This window comes from Aythya marila (genome assembly GCF_965140915.1).
Source record: "Aythya marila genome assembly, chromosome: 1".
Lineage (NCBI taxonomy): Eukaryota > Metazoa > Chordata > Aves > Anseriformes > Anatidae > Aythya > Aythya marila.
In genome coordinates, this window is record NC_139042.1 from 149,473,585 (window position 1) to 149,488,441 (window position 14,857).

The 14,857-nt window shown below is 46.2% G+C and overlaps 1 protein-coding gene across 2 annotated transcripts in view; it reads left to right on the top strand.

The window, feature by feature from the left end:
• The first annotated feature begins 201 nt into the window (after positions 1-201).
• Positions 202-14,857, top strand: part of CHST11 (carbohydrate sulfotransferase 11) — a 168,682-nt gene continuing 154,026 nt past the window's right edge. Inside the window, exon 1 of one of the 2 annotated variants that reach the window (XM_082755980.1) lies at positions 202-518. In XM_082755980.1, the coding sequence (XP_082612106.1) occupies positions 401-518 (118 nt within the window). In that variant the 5' untranslated portion in view covers positions 202-400. The remainder of the gene's footprint in view (positions 519-14,857) is intronic. The other variant, XM_082755981.1, reaches the window with a different exon arrangement.

The following is a 14,857-nucleotide window of genomic DNA, read 5'->3' on the forward strand; positions in this document are numbered from 1 at the left end:
CCCACCCACTGGCCCCCGGCCGCGGCGGCCCCTCGAGGCAGCCCAGCGCGTCCCCGCCCGCGGCCGCCGCCGGGCGGGACCATCTCTCCCGTCGGCGTGGGGGGGCGACGCGCTCCGCCCCGGCTCCCCGCCCGGCCCGCCTCCCCCCCGCGCGGCGCAGAGCGCCCCTCCGCCTGGCGCGCCGCGTGGTCACGCCCAGCGCAGGCATTAGCGCCCCCCGCTGCGGGGCGCGGGCGCCCGGGCATCCTCCGGAGCGGCGGCGGCGGCTGCGGCTCCTCCTGCCCTGCCCGGCTCGGCTTTGCCCGGCTCGGTTCGGGCACCGGCACCGGCACCGGTCCCGGCACCCCGCCGCCCCCCTCTCTGTTCCTCACCCGCCCTCCCTGCGCCGCCGGGCAGCGCCATGAAGCCGGCGGTGCTGGAAGTAATGAGGATGAACCGGGTGTGCAGGATGGTCCTGGTCACGTCCGTGGGCTCCTTCATCCTCGTCATCTTCTACTTCCAAAGTACGTTGCACCCAGGTACGGCTCCGCCACCACCGGCACCGGTACCAGCACCGCCACCGGCACCGGCATCACCACCCCCGGGGGCAGGTGGCGGCCGGCAGCGCTGCGGCACGGACGGGGCTCGGCGGGGAGCGTCCCGCGGCGGGGCGGGGAGCAAAGTTTGGCTTTCAGATAAATAATATATATTTTTTAAAAAATTATTATTATCCTTTTTTTTTTTTTTTTTATCCTTTTTTAACGTTCAACTGCACGAGGAGCGGAGTTGGACGGAGCGGCGGCAGCCGGGGCTGTGCCTCCAGCCCCGCATCCTCTGCGGATCGGCTCTGCCCGGCTTTACCCGGCTCCATTTGGCTTTACCCGGCTCGCTTCGGCTCTGCCCGGCTCGTTTTGGCTCATTTTGGCTCGGTTCGGCTCTTCCCGGCCCCCGGTTTCCCCATCCTGCTCCCGATCCCCCCCTCCCACCCCGACGTGGGGTCGGCTCCTGGAAACTTCGCACCGCAGCCGGGCTCTGAGCCCTGCCGGTCCCCACAGCTGCCGGTCCCAAAATCAGCCCCTCCGAGCCCTGCCGGTCCCTACAGCTGCCGGTCCGAGCCCAGCCGCCCCGACCCTTTCATCGTGGACCCCTCTGGGTGGCAGCCCCCGGCCGTGCTCGTCGCCTCCGTGCAGGGCAGTGCGAGGAGCAAAAGGGGGGCGAAGGGAAAAGGAGGCGCTCAGCACGCCCCTATCCTCCCCTGGTTGTCGCTACCGGGCTGTGGGCGCTTAAAAATTCACCTTCCTTAAAGTTTTTGGGAGCTGAGGAGCGTGGAGGCTCGAGGGGTGGCAGCGGGTGGCTGTGGTGCGGCGAGGTCAGGTCTTGTTTCCAGGTCTTGCTTGCTGCCTGTCTGCCAGCTGCCCGCGCCTCGCAGGTCGGTGTCGTTCGCAGGGTGCCCGTCTGTGTCCGTACCTGCCGGTTCCTTGGGAAGATCAGCGTGGTTTTTCCTCCCTGCTGCATCCCCTCCGTGCTCGCCGGCGTCGCAAGGAGTGCTCAGCCCTCAGCAGACCTGGAAGAGGCTTTATCCGAGGGCTCCGAGCACCGTGCAGACCTGATAGCTGTAACACAGCTTCACAAATTTAATAAAAGTCCGAGTCTTTGCGTTGCCTGCGTTCCACGGGCAATGTAGTTTGTGTGCGTGTTCAGAAAATTTGGCCAACAGTTGTCTTTTTCCCCGAGTTTCGGGTGAATTGTGCTGCTGGAACAAAAACTCAGCATGCAGTAAGCGAGGGATTAAATTAAATGTTTCGCCGTGAATTTTGGAATATATGAAAATTGCCTTACAAGAATTCTCAGTATGCTCTGTCGCTAACTGCTGAAGGTTAGGGCTTTGTATTCGTGCTGTTGTGGAACTATAAATAGGTTGATTTCGGTACAATTCAAAGGATTTGCCGTAAACTCTGAGGTGAGAGCGTGATGCTGTGAAATCAGGGGGAGGATGAACTGCGCCCATCTTGCACTGGACATGTTTTTAGGTTGTTAGTGTGCGTGGAGTAGGTCTGGAAATAAATGCAATCAGAACCCCTCCATCTCCGCTGTACCTTTCTGATCATGACCAGTTGTGCTTCTCTTTTAAAGTGGTCTGTTTCCGTAGTGGAAACTGCTAGAAATCTATCAAACTCTGATCTGGATTGATGCGTAGTGCGGTCAGTCAGTTGGCGTGCAGTTGGTGAAGCTCAGACAGGTATTTTCACCAGGTATCTATCATATGATTGTATATGTTACTGCAGATGGTAGGCTAATGTGGTGTTCCTGGAGGGAGGCAGCAGACTTGGGAGTGCGGCATGCATCAGGTAGCAGACCTGTTTGGGAGGTTGTAAGCATCCTTATTTCCGTGCACATCGGTAATCCTTCTTGGTGTGTCCCTAAATTCATTGGAGCTGAACCCTTGGCCAAGGACAAGTCAGGCTGGATGGGACTGAGGGTATTCAAACCTCTCAAAATCTTGCTGATACCCCTTTGGCAGTGGAGGGTGTTGGAAATTTTAGCTGCTCCGCACTGTAGCGTGTGCCTTGGGAAGGCAGCAGGAGGGAGCTGACAGACCCTGGGCTGCCACCGGCCACTGGCGCTGGATGTTCACAGCGCTTTGTAAGACAGGATCCCTGCGGTCAGAATTAGCTGAAAAATTTCTACCCAGGCTTTTTGGAAGGAAAATAAGGTCTTCAGTGAAGTTCTTTGCAAGAACTGTCAGCTCTTCATTCAAAATCTGGCAATTTCTTCACCCCCTCAGTTCTCTTGGTGAATTTTAGGAAACTTGTTCTCTGCCTACAGAGCTTCCCAAACAGCTTTGGGTGTGATGCAGGGTGGGTGAAAGATGCTGGGAGGCCATCAGATGATGAGCCCAGCACTCCTCAGCGACAAGACAACTCTTCATTAGTTAGGTGGGCATTTTCCGTTTTAGAAAGTCTGAATATCTTGCTAGACAGCTGAATCTCTTGCTAGAACCCTTTCAATACCAGCAACAGCAAAAAGTCTCCCCTGCTGGCGGATTTTTCCATTGGAGTAACTGAATGGGGAAACTGACAGCTAATGGAAGACTTTCTTGGGGAAACAGAAAAGGGAAGGTGCCTGCTCTTACCTTACCTTTGGGGCAGAATGTGGTGCTGTGTCCCCGCATGGTATCGCAAATAGCAGCGTCCTGGAGGGGGGTCAGGTGCTTTTGGCACGTTGTTCATTTTGGCTCCACACCAGCTCTCTGTTGGGAAGCCAGCAGTAAGCGTGCTGTCTGGTGAATGCATCTCTGCAAGGCACAACTTTTGGCAGAGGTTAACTACTTGCTGGGGGACCCACCTGCCCGAAATGGGGTTCCCTGACCAGTCTCTGGGTGAGCTGTGCTGCCCTGTGGCACTCAAGGGCACTGCAGAGAAAGCTCTGGAGGTGATCCTGGCTCTGTGGCTTGCCTGTGGATTTGGGGAAGGCCAGCTCACTGTTTGCTCCCGAGGGAGGAAATAGCAGCGGGGACTTCTGTGTGTTTTCCTGTTGCCTGTCTAGCCTCTAAGGAAAGAGGAAAAAAAAAAAAAAAAGCAAAAAGAAATTGCCAACACACCCAAACACAAAAACATGTTCTTCAGTATTTGCCTTAGCTGGACATAGCAAAGGTTTCTTGATATTCACAGGTCCTTGCTCAGAGTATTTCCCCCATGTGTTATCTACAGAACCATGTGAAACCTGATTATCTTCTGTCTGCATGCAGTGGGTCAGCCCTAGGATTTTGTGTGGCAGCCCACCACTGTTGCATGTGCTGCTTTTCTGATGAAATCAGTTCGCTCACTGGTCCTTGTGCTGGGATCCTCGGTGAGGGAAAGTTCCACGGAAAGGTAGAATAGCTAACAGTATTTTCTTTTTTTCTTTAATCTGAAACACATCTTTATTCTAAGTCTGTTTTTTACCCCTTTGTGTTGTTTTCACTGCAGACCGGAATGCTTTTTCTCCATTTCTCATCTCCTGTTTTTGACTCGTGCAGTTCTCCCGTGAATGCTAACAAAGGTTGGGTCCTCAGACTGGCCTCCAGTCCCCGATCATCTTAGTGCCTCTTGTAGCGCTGTCTGATTGATAGCTGCTTGGTCCTTACAGAAGGCTGGTGTCTACCTTTGTTCAAGTGTCAGAACAGCTCAGATCACATGAGATAATATTTTTTTCTTTGTCTGATGACAAGCTCATTATTGGTCTTGATGGGAGATTGAAAATCAATGCAGCAGTCTCCTATCTTGCAACTGCTCCACGCTTTCTCCCCTGCTTATAAAGGGGAAGGAGACTTGCAAAGCAGTGGGTGTGTGGATTTCCTTTGATGGACCCCATATACTGGCTTTAAATTATTCTGTTTGGGATACTGAGAGACGGAGTTCATTTGACAGCCGCAAGAGTCTGGCCCTCATTTAATTGCATGCGATGAAACCCGTCCCCCGGTCGCAGGCAGAAACCCCGCTGGGTGCCGGCGAGGGGGCCGTGCTGTATTCTTTTGTCAATGCCTCTGTAAGCTTCTCATTGATTTCCATGGGACTGCACGATCGGTGTGAGCAAACTAGCTCCAGTCCCCCTTCTCAAAGGTACCAGTGGGCTGGAAGTGCTCGAAGTTAAGAATTAAACTGCTCTCCGTGTCTTCCGAAAGTCTTCCTCGTTAGTGAGTATTAAACTTACCAGGAGGGCAGCTCTTTCTGTCTCAGTACATACGAGCACAGCTTATTTGCAGCAACTGCTTGCTGACCTTTAGAAATAAAAATCTGTTCCTGAATGTATTTGAGCCAAAATTGCCTGTCACTGTCCACAGGAAGGTCTTACTAAACGGTAGTTTATAAGAATGTTTATTACTCCACAATTACCGCTTCTGCAATGCGGATTTGTATAAGCTTTTAATGTTTTTATTACTCTTAATTAATACCAAGGAAACCGTCTGCTGACTTTCATAGCCGTGTTCAGCTCTGTGTTCACAGACATAAAACTGTCACGACTTTCTGTCAAGTCTAAATTTTTCAGAGATAAGACGTCAATGTGAATAGAAACTTTTTTTCCTGTAGGATTAAACAAGGCGGTACAACGCGGTATGAATGCCCAGTGCTTTTTATGGAGAACATTATACAGCTGATCAGGTGCAACTAGGATTTCAATTTTGTCTCTGTATAGGGTGAGCATCTTTCTGATTTTACATTGTTTCCACTGTTTTTCTAGGAGTGACGGGTAGTTTATCTTACACTGGGCCATGCAACTAACCCTAAAAATGGGTTAGAGAAACTGAAAGAAGTTAGATCCATGTTACTCTTCCCAAAGTCAGCACTCCTGTGTTTTGTTTGACTCTGTGGCCAGACATACGGCATCAAATCCTGCCTGACAAAGCAGCTTCGGTTGTCCTTGCATGAATGTCATTCTAGTACAGTTTTTTTCCTCTCAAGCCTTTTGGGCTAATGCATATGTATTATGTATCAACTCTAAGGTGATCCTGAGGGAGTTAGGAACAGGGCTGGGGACGCAAGGGTTTGAATCTGATGTGTTTTTTTTTTTTTTTTTTTTTTTTTTTTTTGCGGATTGTTCGTGTTGTTCAAGGCAAGTGTTTGAATTCAGTGCGTGACTTGTCTAAGTGTCAACATACATAAAATCAAGTGTGGACGTGTGGGTGAAGGGCCCCGCTCAAATCAATGAAGGGAAAGACTCCTTTCACGTTAAGGGAATAAAATTAAATTCCGCAATTTTATAGTTGTGCAGACCTGGCGTGTCTGGGATAAAGATGGATACGTGTCTGTGGTAGGTCACTTAGATTCGGTGAGCACATACTACGTTACAAGGATAATGCTTCAAAGCACGCTCATATTTCTGCTGGATGTTCCTATTCCCCGTGGAGCCCATTCATGTAAGATCTTTGTGGATTAAGTAGGTATTTGTCCTTACAGTAGCAATTTAAAATGTAGAGTTTGGTTAATTCCTCCTTATTTGTGTTTCAGTATCCGAATTGTAGATAACATCCCTTTGTTGCGGGCAGAATGCTTGCATGTGACAAAGTGGTGTTTCTGGCACAAGTCTCGTGCTCTAAGCAGAAGACGAGACCACCAGAGACTGCGGCGCACCAAGGAGAGAGCACAGTTCCTAATTATCTCTGGCACATGCCTCCAGACAGGGGGATTTTCTCGGATTCCAATTCTGTGGATGTAATCAGCGGAGGATGCAGCGTGTTCCTCTTTCATGTAATTGTTTGGCACCTGAAACTAGGGTTTCATGAATAAATCAAAATTCTACAGCCTATACACTTGGACTCTGTATAGCTTCTTTTGCCTGATGCTCTTATCCCCCATTTTTCATTTAACATCAGACCAGTGAAATTGGCTTACCCTCTCCTCATGCTCCTTAGAAAGGAGTGGCTGGAGAGACTCTGGAGTAGATCCATTCCCTCCCATCAAGCTGCAGCTATAGGTTTCCCAATGAGTGTTAAGATTTCCCCTCCTTCCCTGCTATTTTGGGGGCTGTCTTGCTGCCTGTATCACCACTAGGAAGGGCGTAATGAAAGGCCACCAGCACACAAATAATAAGCATGCTTATAAATGTGCCAGGAGGCGTGTGTGTGTGACCATCCCAAGTGTACCTCCTCTGTTCTGCCCTTTCTGTGATACCCTGTACAGTCCCCATGGGCTGCTGGGGGACCCCTCACATCAGATGTGTGGATTGCAGGTATGTCTTTGGGACCTGGCATGTTTTTCTTGCTCCACTTGTGCAGACCTGGCGTGTGCAGCAAGCAAACTTGGTATCTGTATGAGTCATAGAGGTTTCTCTGTATTAAAGAAGTTTCCTTGCATTATGTATTTCATGTTTAAATATTCAGGTAGCTTTTATTTTAAACTCATGTGCTCTTTTTGGTTGCTCTTTGCACCTTGTCCAGTGTTTGCGATGAAAGTAGACCACAGCTTTGCTTTTAGCCTTATTAATTTTGCACATTAGAAAAGAGGTCTTAAAGAGGCATTAATGTCTAGCTTGTAAAGCCTCAGAAGGGAATGTTATTGAAAAGAAATAAAATTAGATGGCTGCCAATGGAAACTCTGGAGAAAAAAAAAAAACATTAAAGTGTTCAGAGTGACACCGAAGTTAGGTCTGTAATCTAATTTGCTGGAAGGGGGATCTCTGGCTTAAAATCTCCGGTTTAAAAAAGCTGAGCATCAGCATTTGTAAAATGTTGATTTAAAAACAGAGGGCTGCCCATGCAAGTGTGTGAGCATGTGCGTGCCCACCCACCCATCCTCCCCACCCTCCACGCTGTAATTGGGCTGAAATTGGCAGCCCAGGTAACCCAAAAGCATTGACTGCTGAGGTGCAAACCCTTTTCTGCTAAGATTGCCACTGTGAAGTTCTTTGTCATTAAAAGAAATCACAGAAGTGCCAAGGGCTTTGTAATTTTTACTAATTGAAACATGTACTTGGTGTGGTTTCTCTGTTCTGTTAATTCTTCTTGACTTACACAATGTATGGGAACATCCAGCTTGAGAGAAGTAATGTTTTTTATGATTTTTTTAAGCTGTGGAAGAGCACAATTTTTTGTGTGGGAGTATCAGCATGAACAGTACGGGTGGCTTTCCAAGGTAGCCTTCATGTTATTCGTGCCAGGCTGTAGACACTGAAGGATGTCTTTGCACCCTTCGCTATCAATCACTGCTGCAGTGATTTCACACTCCTATGAAAGAACTTGCAAGAAGGTTCTGGGGGAAATGGAAAAGACAAACAATGCAATCAGCAGCATTTCTCATGGCACTGTGCTTTCAGGGGTCTGGGGGAGGCTAACTATATCCAGCTAATGGACATAGGTGGACTGCAATGTGGAAAAACAGCTGGGAAATGATCGCATCCTTTGAACATCTGCTCTTAGTTTTTTTGCAGTGAGAAATAGCCTTGGCTTCAAGAATGTGAGTGATCTGTGTGTGGTTTTGCAGGATGAGAGCCCTCACTTTGTCCTCTAGTAGGTGAAAGAGGAGGTTATGGCTGCTCTAGGTCGTCCTTGTTCCACAGAGGATCTGCTGCGGCTTTGAATGTTGTCTGCAGGCTGGCAGTCATTGTCTCAGGCTGAAAGATGCTGTCCGTAGTAATCTTAATATCAAAAGGTTGTCTTTCTTAATGCCACTGGGTTGGGAGACATTGGCTTGTAATTGCAGAGTCCACACAAGAAATAAAAAGCTCTGTTTGGTTTCAATCCACTTCTCAAACACCTAGAGCTCTGTACAAAGCTACTATACATATATTTTTTTCCATTTTGTTTTATTTTAAAAACAAACGCTTTCTATTCACATCTATTTTTTTTAAAGATGTTCTGAGAATTCAAGACATGTTTTGTAAACAGTAAAAATTGTGGGTTTCAGGACCCTCAGAGTAATGCTTTCTAAACTCACTTAACAAAAGGCATATTTTGTAGCTAGTAACCTTCATTGTTTTTTTGGCTAATAAGTGATTATATAAGCAGGTCAAAGAGTTGTAAATGGATAACTTGTAGGGATTTTTGGCTTAGGGAAGGTAGACGTATAATTAATAAGGTGGTTATAATTGGATGCTATGGATGATCTCTGCTGTAATACCTCATCTTAAAACGAAGAGCCTTGGGTAGTTAAAATCCTTTTAAAGACTGTTTGCATTATTGTGCTTTAGAGTTGATTGGAATGCAGCCAGGACCAAACCGTCTGTATTATCTTAAGTGACCCGATGTGGAATAGCATATTCTGCACTCACAGTGGTGTGTACCAGGAGCTGAACATGTCCTTCTAGTAAGCCGTGTTTTTACAGCCTATGCTTGCAGCGAGAGAGAAGAATTTATAGTAACTGTGGGGGAGGGAAGTAACACTTTTTAAACACTTAGTGATTAATAAAATGTGTCCTTTGTGGTCATAAGTCTGAAACTGAAAAAGTCTATCTTCATTACGTGCTTTGGTCTTGATTAGCTTCTAAAATAAATTTGAGTTCCCAGATGGGTATAAATGCTTTATCTTTGGAGTTAAGTGTGCACATATAATTATGAAGTAGATGTAGCTGCTAATCAAGGGGGACAAATACCCCACAGAATCAGGGTGGCTATTGACACACACACATATTCTGCCTCAAAAACGTTGCTGTAGTTGATTTAGCAGTTGTTGCAGGGAGCAGGATCAGTCAGCTGGGCATTGTGCAGAGTTCCTGCTACTGTGCCACTGCAAATCATGTAGACCGTGCCTGCTGATCCCTGCCTTTTCACTTTCCTCCTTCTCTTCCCAAACCAGACTTGGTGGTCCTCTGTGGCAAGTTTGGGGAAGCTCAATTAGGATGAACACAGCTGCCTGCTAGGCTGTTGGGTTTGGGGTTTTGTTTTGGGCAAGCTGTAAGGTTTTATGACGTTTTCTGAAAGAAGTACAGTGATGAATGGTTTGAATATGCTGGTGGATTGACTGCATGAGGTCTGCACGATTGCCTGGAGGAGGCAATGGTCACTTTTCAGTTGATTTTAATGAGCGCTCGATCAGGTCTACTGTGCCAGAACAGAGGCTTTCTGAATTGCATAAAGGGCACACATCCCCTGTGGTGGTAGGGATATTGGATTGCAGGCTTGGGTGCAGCTCTGCACTGTAAATGTGGGCCAGCTCCATTGAATTGATTATATTAATTCTGGATCAAAGCTACTGTAACGAACAGCAGAATTTGTCCCTGCATGTCCTCCTAAAGAGCAATATACCACAGAACAACAGCTCTGCTTTTCTACTTTCTCATTTATTTGTCCTTCACAGAGTACTTCTGCATTCAAGTGAATGGTGTTTTTTCCCCATAGCGGTACATGGTTGGAGTACTGAAGGGGATACTGTCTATTTTCATCAGTTTCAGTGGAAACAACATTGACAGATAAGTTGTATGCAGCCACTACCATGCAAGCCATCAGTATGATCGAAGTTTTCTGGTCTTGCTGCAAGAACTTTTCCATCCTACGCAGAAAAGGCTATTAATAATTTCTGATGCAACAGCAAAAGTATAATTGCATTAAAGAAAAAAAGCCGAAAATGTTGCAGCTTCTGGAGCCGTTAACTATTTTGAGATAAAACCCTTTTGAGATACTAAAAGCTGAAATGGATAACAGAAGACAGACATGATTTAATTAAAACTATGTTTATATCTAGCTGTCTTGTTCCATCTTTTTTTTTTTTTTTTTTTAACCCCAGAACACATCAGTCTTTCTAGTGAGTCTTTCCATGTTATCTTACCTTTTCCTCAACACTTTTCTTGAAATGTTCCAGAGTGGAGAATTTTGCAGAGGATGCCAGGACAGTTCGATACACGAGGTCATTGTGTCTGAATGATAGTAACACACAAAGTCTATATATCAGTATCATGTCAGTGACTTCGAGCCTCATCTATCCCAGGAATGCTGTAACCAGCATGGTAACACGTTGCTGTGAGAACTCTTTGTGCAGCTAGAAATGTGTCTCATTCCCTCCTGTGTGGTAGGGCACCAAGGGAAACAGGCCGTAATTCTTGCACGTCCAAGCTAGTTTGGGTTGTTTCTTATTGCCAATCTTTACATTGACTTTTTTGTCCTTCATTTTAGTTTTCTTTGCGCTTTTTAGACCTTTTGCTTCTTTATATTTTCATTGAGATATAATGTCAAGAGAGACCAAGTGGGATTTGTTCCATGCTCCCTTTTCAGCTGTGAGGGATCTTTTGTCATCAGAGTTGTACCCAACTGATTTTAACTTGCCAGAAATGTTTATACCTAGCCTGGAAGTGCTGCTGAACATGAAACAATATGTGTTCTACGTTAGTTAACTGCAAGTCTGTGCTTTCCTGCTATTGCTGAAAAATTTTAATTGGCAGCAAGTTAGAAGCATTATTTCTGGAAAAATTTGTGTGTTTGGGCCCAAGTCTACATCTGATGAAAGTGAAGCATTACTACTAAAGAAGGCTCCACAAAATAGGCCCGTGCTTCTTTTCCACTCTACAGCTAAGGAAACCGAGGCATAGACAGGAAGGATATGTGTGGAGGGACTTGATTAATGGTTTCCCACAAGGGGTTAGTGTCACATCCACTGCTACAGAGCAGTGACACGAATGGTTGTTGCTTCTAATTTTCCCCTGTATATTGTCTTTATGTTTCCAAAGTCTCAAGTCTTCCCGGTGTATGCCCTGACAGATGTTACATGGCCTTTCTTTTCTGGATCAGAAGTTGAAGGCTTGGGAAACTTGGATTCTCCGGCTGGTCCTTTTCAGCCTCACACAGGCAGCATTTCAGCAGCTTGTTCTGTGATTACCTTGTACTACCTAAGCAACAGGCAGTCTTGTCTTCTGCTAGAAAGGTTGAAAGGTCTCAGTGAAAGTGTGATGGCAGTGCCATTATACAAACATCTACTGAGTTGTCCTGTTGTACTTTGGATGTAGACTGAGGTGGAGCCCATGCCCATGCCTGTGCTTCGAAATCTCTTTCTTGGAATTTCAAGCCTGTCTTCCTCCAGACAGCATTGTGCTTGGACAGCTTGTGCTAGCAAGCCCGTAAATTTACTCGCTTGCTGATCAGTGTAGGTGACAAAAAGGCCTGCCTCATCCCTTTTTTGTTTTGTTTTGTCATTTTGCACAGATCTGCTGGAGGTCTTGCCAGCAACTCTTAAGTTTAAAATAACAACAGCAGCAACAACAGAACAGACAAAAGACCATGAGAGCAGAGAAAAGCAAACATGATAAAACCGTATCTATTTTATGGTCTTCCTACGTCACCAAATCATTAGTGTTGTTAAAGGCCAATGTGTGTAATCCACCCATGCTTTTTTAGCACAAACCCGTGATTAGCACCTCTGCAAATTAAAGCATTGTATCTCTGTAAAGTAAAATATTTTCTCTTTGCTTCTGTTTACTTTATTACAATTTTAAGGTCACGACTCCTGTCACTTAATTCAAAAAGGCAATGTCAGTGTTGTATGTGAGGGGCTGCAACTGCTGACTGCTGCTTTCCAAGATCGTTCTCTTTTAGACCTCCGTGTTCCTTGTGGTGGCTGCGGGATATTGCTGGTGTTCATGCCTTGAAACAGAAATCTTTGGTGTAGCATTTTTTGAATGTGTTTGCTATTGCCCAGGAATTCCTTGGATTTAAACCTACCATCTTCTTCAGTTGCTATGGATGTTTGGGGCTTCAGAAGTAACACTTCATGTAGTGCTGTTCAAGGTGGGGAAACAGATTCTAGTGCCTACTACTTAACATGTTAAAAAGGATTTTTCTGCCTCAGTCTTGCAAACAAGCGAAAAAAAACCCACCCTTTCTGTCTGCCCCACTAAAAGTACGACCGTTTCCCCTAAGTGTGTGTGCACAGGACTAGCAGCTGTAAATTATGAACTTCGGTGAGACATTTTGAGTAGACAGACCTGTTGTTAGCGCTGCTATCTATGAATCCTTTCCTTCCTGTCTTTTCCCTCATCTGCTGATCTGGAAGTCTCTGTCCCACCTCACAGTTGGGCAAGTGTAGCCAAAAATGTACCTATGTGTGAAATTCTGCAGTTTGTTTGCTTCTTGCTTATCTGTTGGAGATTAATGTTGCATTGAATTATGAAAAATGTTGTTCTGTCACAAATTATGGATGGTATTAAATTGCTAGCACACCACATCTGTATTAAAATATTTAAGGTAAGGGCTACTTTAAAATTTCAATTATAACCTATATATATTATATATATATGGAGGTTTTCTTTCAAATTTAGCTTCCTTGCTGGAAACAGCAGGGTTGTGTCATGTTTGTCATCTTTTGTAGCTGCAGGCAGTTTTAAGTACTATGTAGTTATGTAGCAAACTGGAAAAATGTAAGCCTATCATCCTTAAGTGGAGGCATGTAGAAACGACGCTATGGCCACATCAAATGCCTCGTATGTGGAAATTAAAGGAGTTGATTTTTGAGCAGACAACCAGTGTTTACATGTTTAATTTATGTAGTAGCCTTTTCAGTTCCCATCTGTTCCCGTGCCCTTTGGCAAGAGGGTTTGCCATTTTTTAAATGAACAAAGACATTGTCAAGTTCAGGGAATGACTTGGGTTTTATTCTACTTGCTGCTTTCTTTGTCTCTGTTATAAGATGATCCTGAGGGAGAAGAGGTTGACCCCAGAAAGGAGGGTCTTTGTCTTCCTGAGCTACCAATAATCTGTCACTACAAAACAAGGTTAAGAGGTCAAAATTGCAAGTTAAGCACTTACGACCCTAATGTGTCTTGCTTTCTTGTATGCAAGTGATGCAGCTGCAAGGGGTTCATGCTGTAAATGAACAAGGTCTGAAAACCTGGTGTTTGTATTTCTACATCCATGGCTAAAGCATGGCTTAGATTTCTCTTTAAGGTGTTTCATCCAGAACAGAAAGGGTGCAGAGTTCGGAGTTCACATTGAGATTGCAGGAATCTGATGTGCTGGACGTGCAGTGCCAACACTGACACGTGTAACAGGGCTGCTCCGAACCCATGCAGCTCGACATAGGTAGAGGGCAGTCCCAGCACAACAGGACAAGCAAGTTATTGTTGACAACAGTAACTGGCTACCAAAACTGGTAATTCTGGCAGATGTATTCAAACACAAGTATGAGCCTTCAGTTTTCAATTGCTTTGAAAGAGAGTGGCGTGCAGATGCAGACTTCATAGGAGCTGCTTGATACAGATGGAGAGAAAAACTCACACTTGTATTGCTGTTGAAGCAAAGATACATACATCGCTGTCTGTGGCACGTATGAGCCAAGCACACACTGTCCATGGCTTCCCATTGTGTTCTTCCGTGTCTATCTCATACTACCTCACACCAACACCACGAGCCCATGCTGCGTTAAGCTGGTCAGCTGCCCTCCTGCCTGGGATGGGCAGATGTCCTGCCCTGCAGGGCCTTAAGCTCAGCTGCTGGTGTGGGCAGTGTGAACTCACAGCATCTGTGTCAGTGGTCTGTTATGCTGGGAGACTTAAGTGGCAGTAAAATGGCCAAATCAAGCAGAATTAATCTCCATCCTAACAACTGCCCACAACCAGCCGGGGAGCTGTTAGCGGAGCTGGGAGTTGTGCCTGTGTCACCGCGACCATCTCTGTCCTGGCACCTTGCGCATCCCTTTCTGCTGACATTGCCTAAAGACGTGGGCATTCAGTAACAGGCCTGGAGCTTTACAGGTTCAACCCCTGGTGAACTGTGTTTGTGATTAAACCAGATTCATAAATCATTAATAAAGCATCTGATATTTTTCTGCCTCTTTTAATGCTAGAGTCTGGAGGATTTTTACTTCCTGATCAGATCTCTTACTGAGTTACTTTTACTGCAATTTTGCTTCTGTTTACCCTTTTTCTTTTTGTATGGGGGGAATATAGGTGTCTGGGAGCAGCAGAAGGTGGGGCTGCCTCATGAGGGGGGATGAGGTGGTGAGCCCAGTATGGGGAGTACCCTCATACTGGGAGTACCCTCACATATGTGGTGCAGCCCCAAGCACCCAAGGAGAGTGATGACAGGTTCTGGCCATGGCCCAAGACAGGGCAAGATAATAAGCTGTGAATGTGCTCACCCAGAAGAGAGGACTAACCATAAAAAAGAGTGTGAGGTCCATCCAAGAAGACCAGATGGCAAGCTCTGACATCAGGAGAAAATGCTGGGCATAGGGCCACCCAAGACATAGGTGCCCAAGCCTAACTTAAATAGAAACCTAGGCTTGTCGACGGGGAGATGTGGCTGGGGGTTACTAGCAGGACTGGTCAGGGCAACTGAGGTCTCTTGGTACCCTCAGGGCCCTGACAGTAGGGTAGCTAGCTCATTTTTATGATCTGCTGACTTGAGAGATGTACTTGCAACTTGAAGGGCTGTTCTTTAGTAGTGTTGAACCCAGAGAAGTAGTTGTCTTGGTGAAAGTGT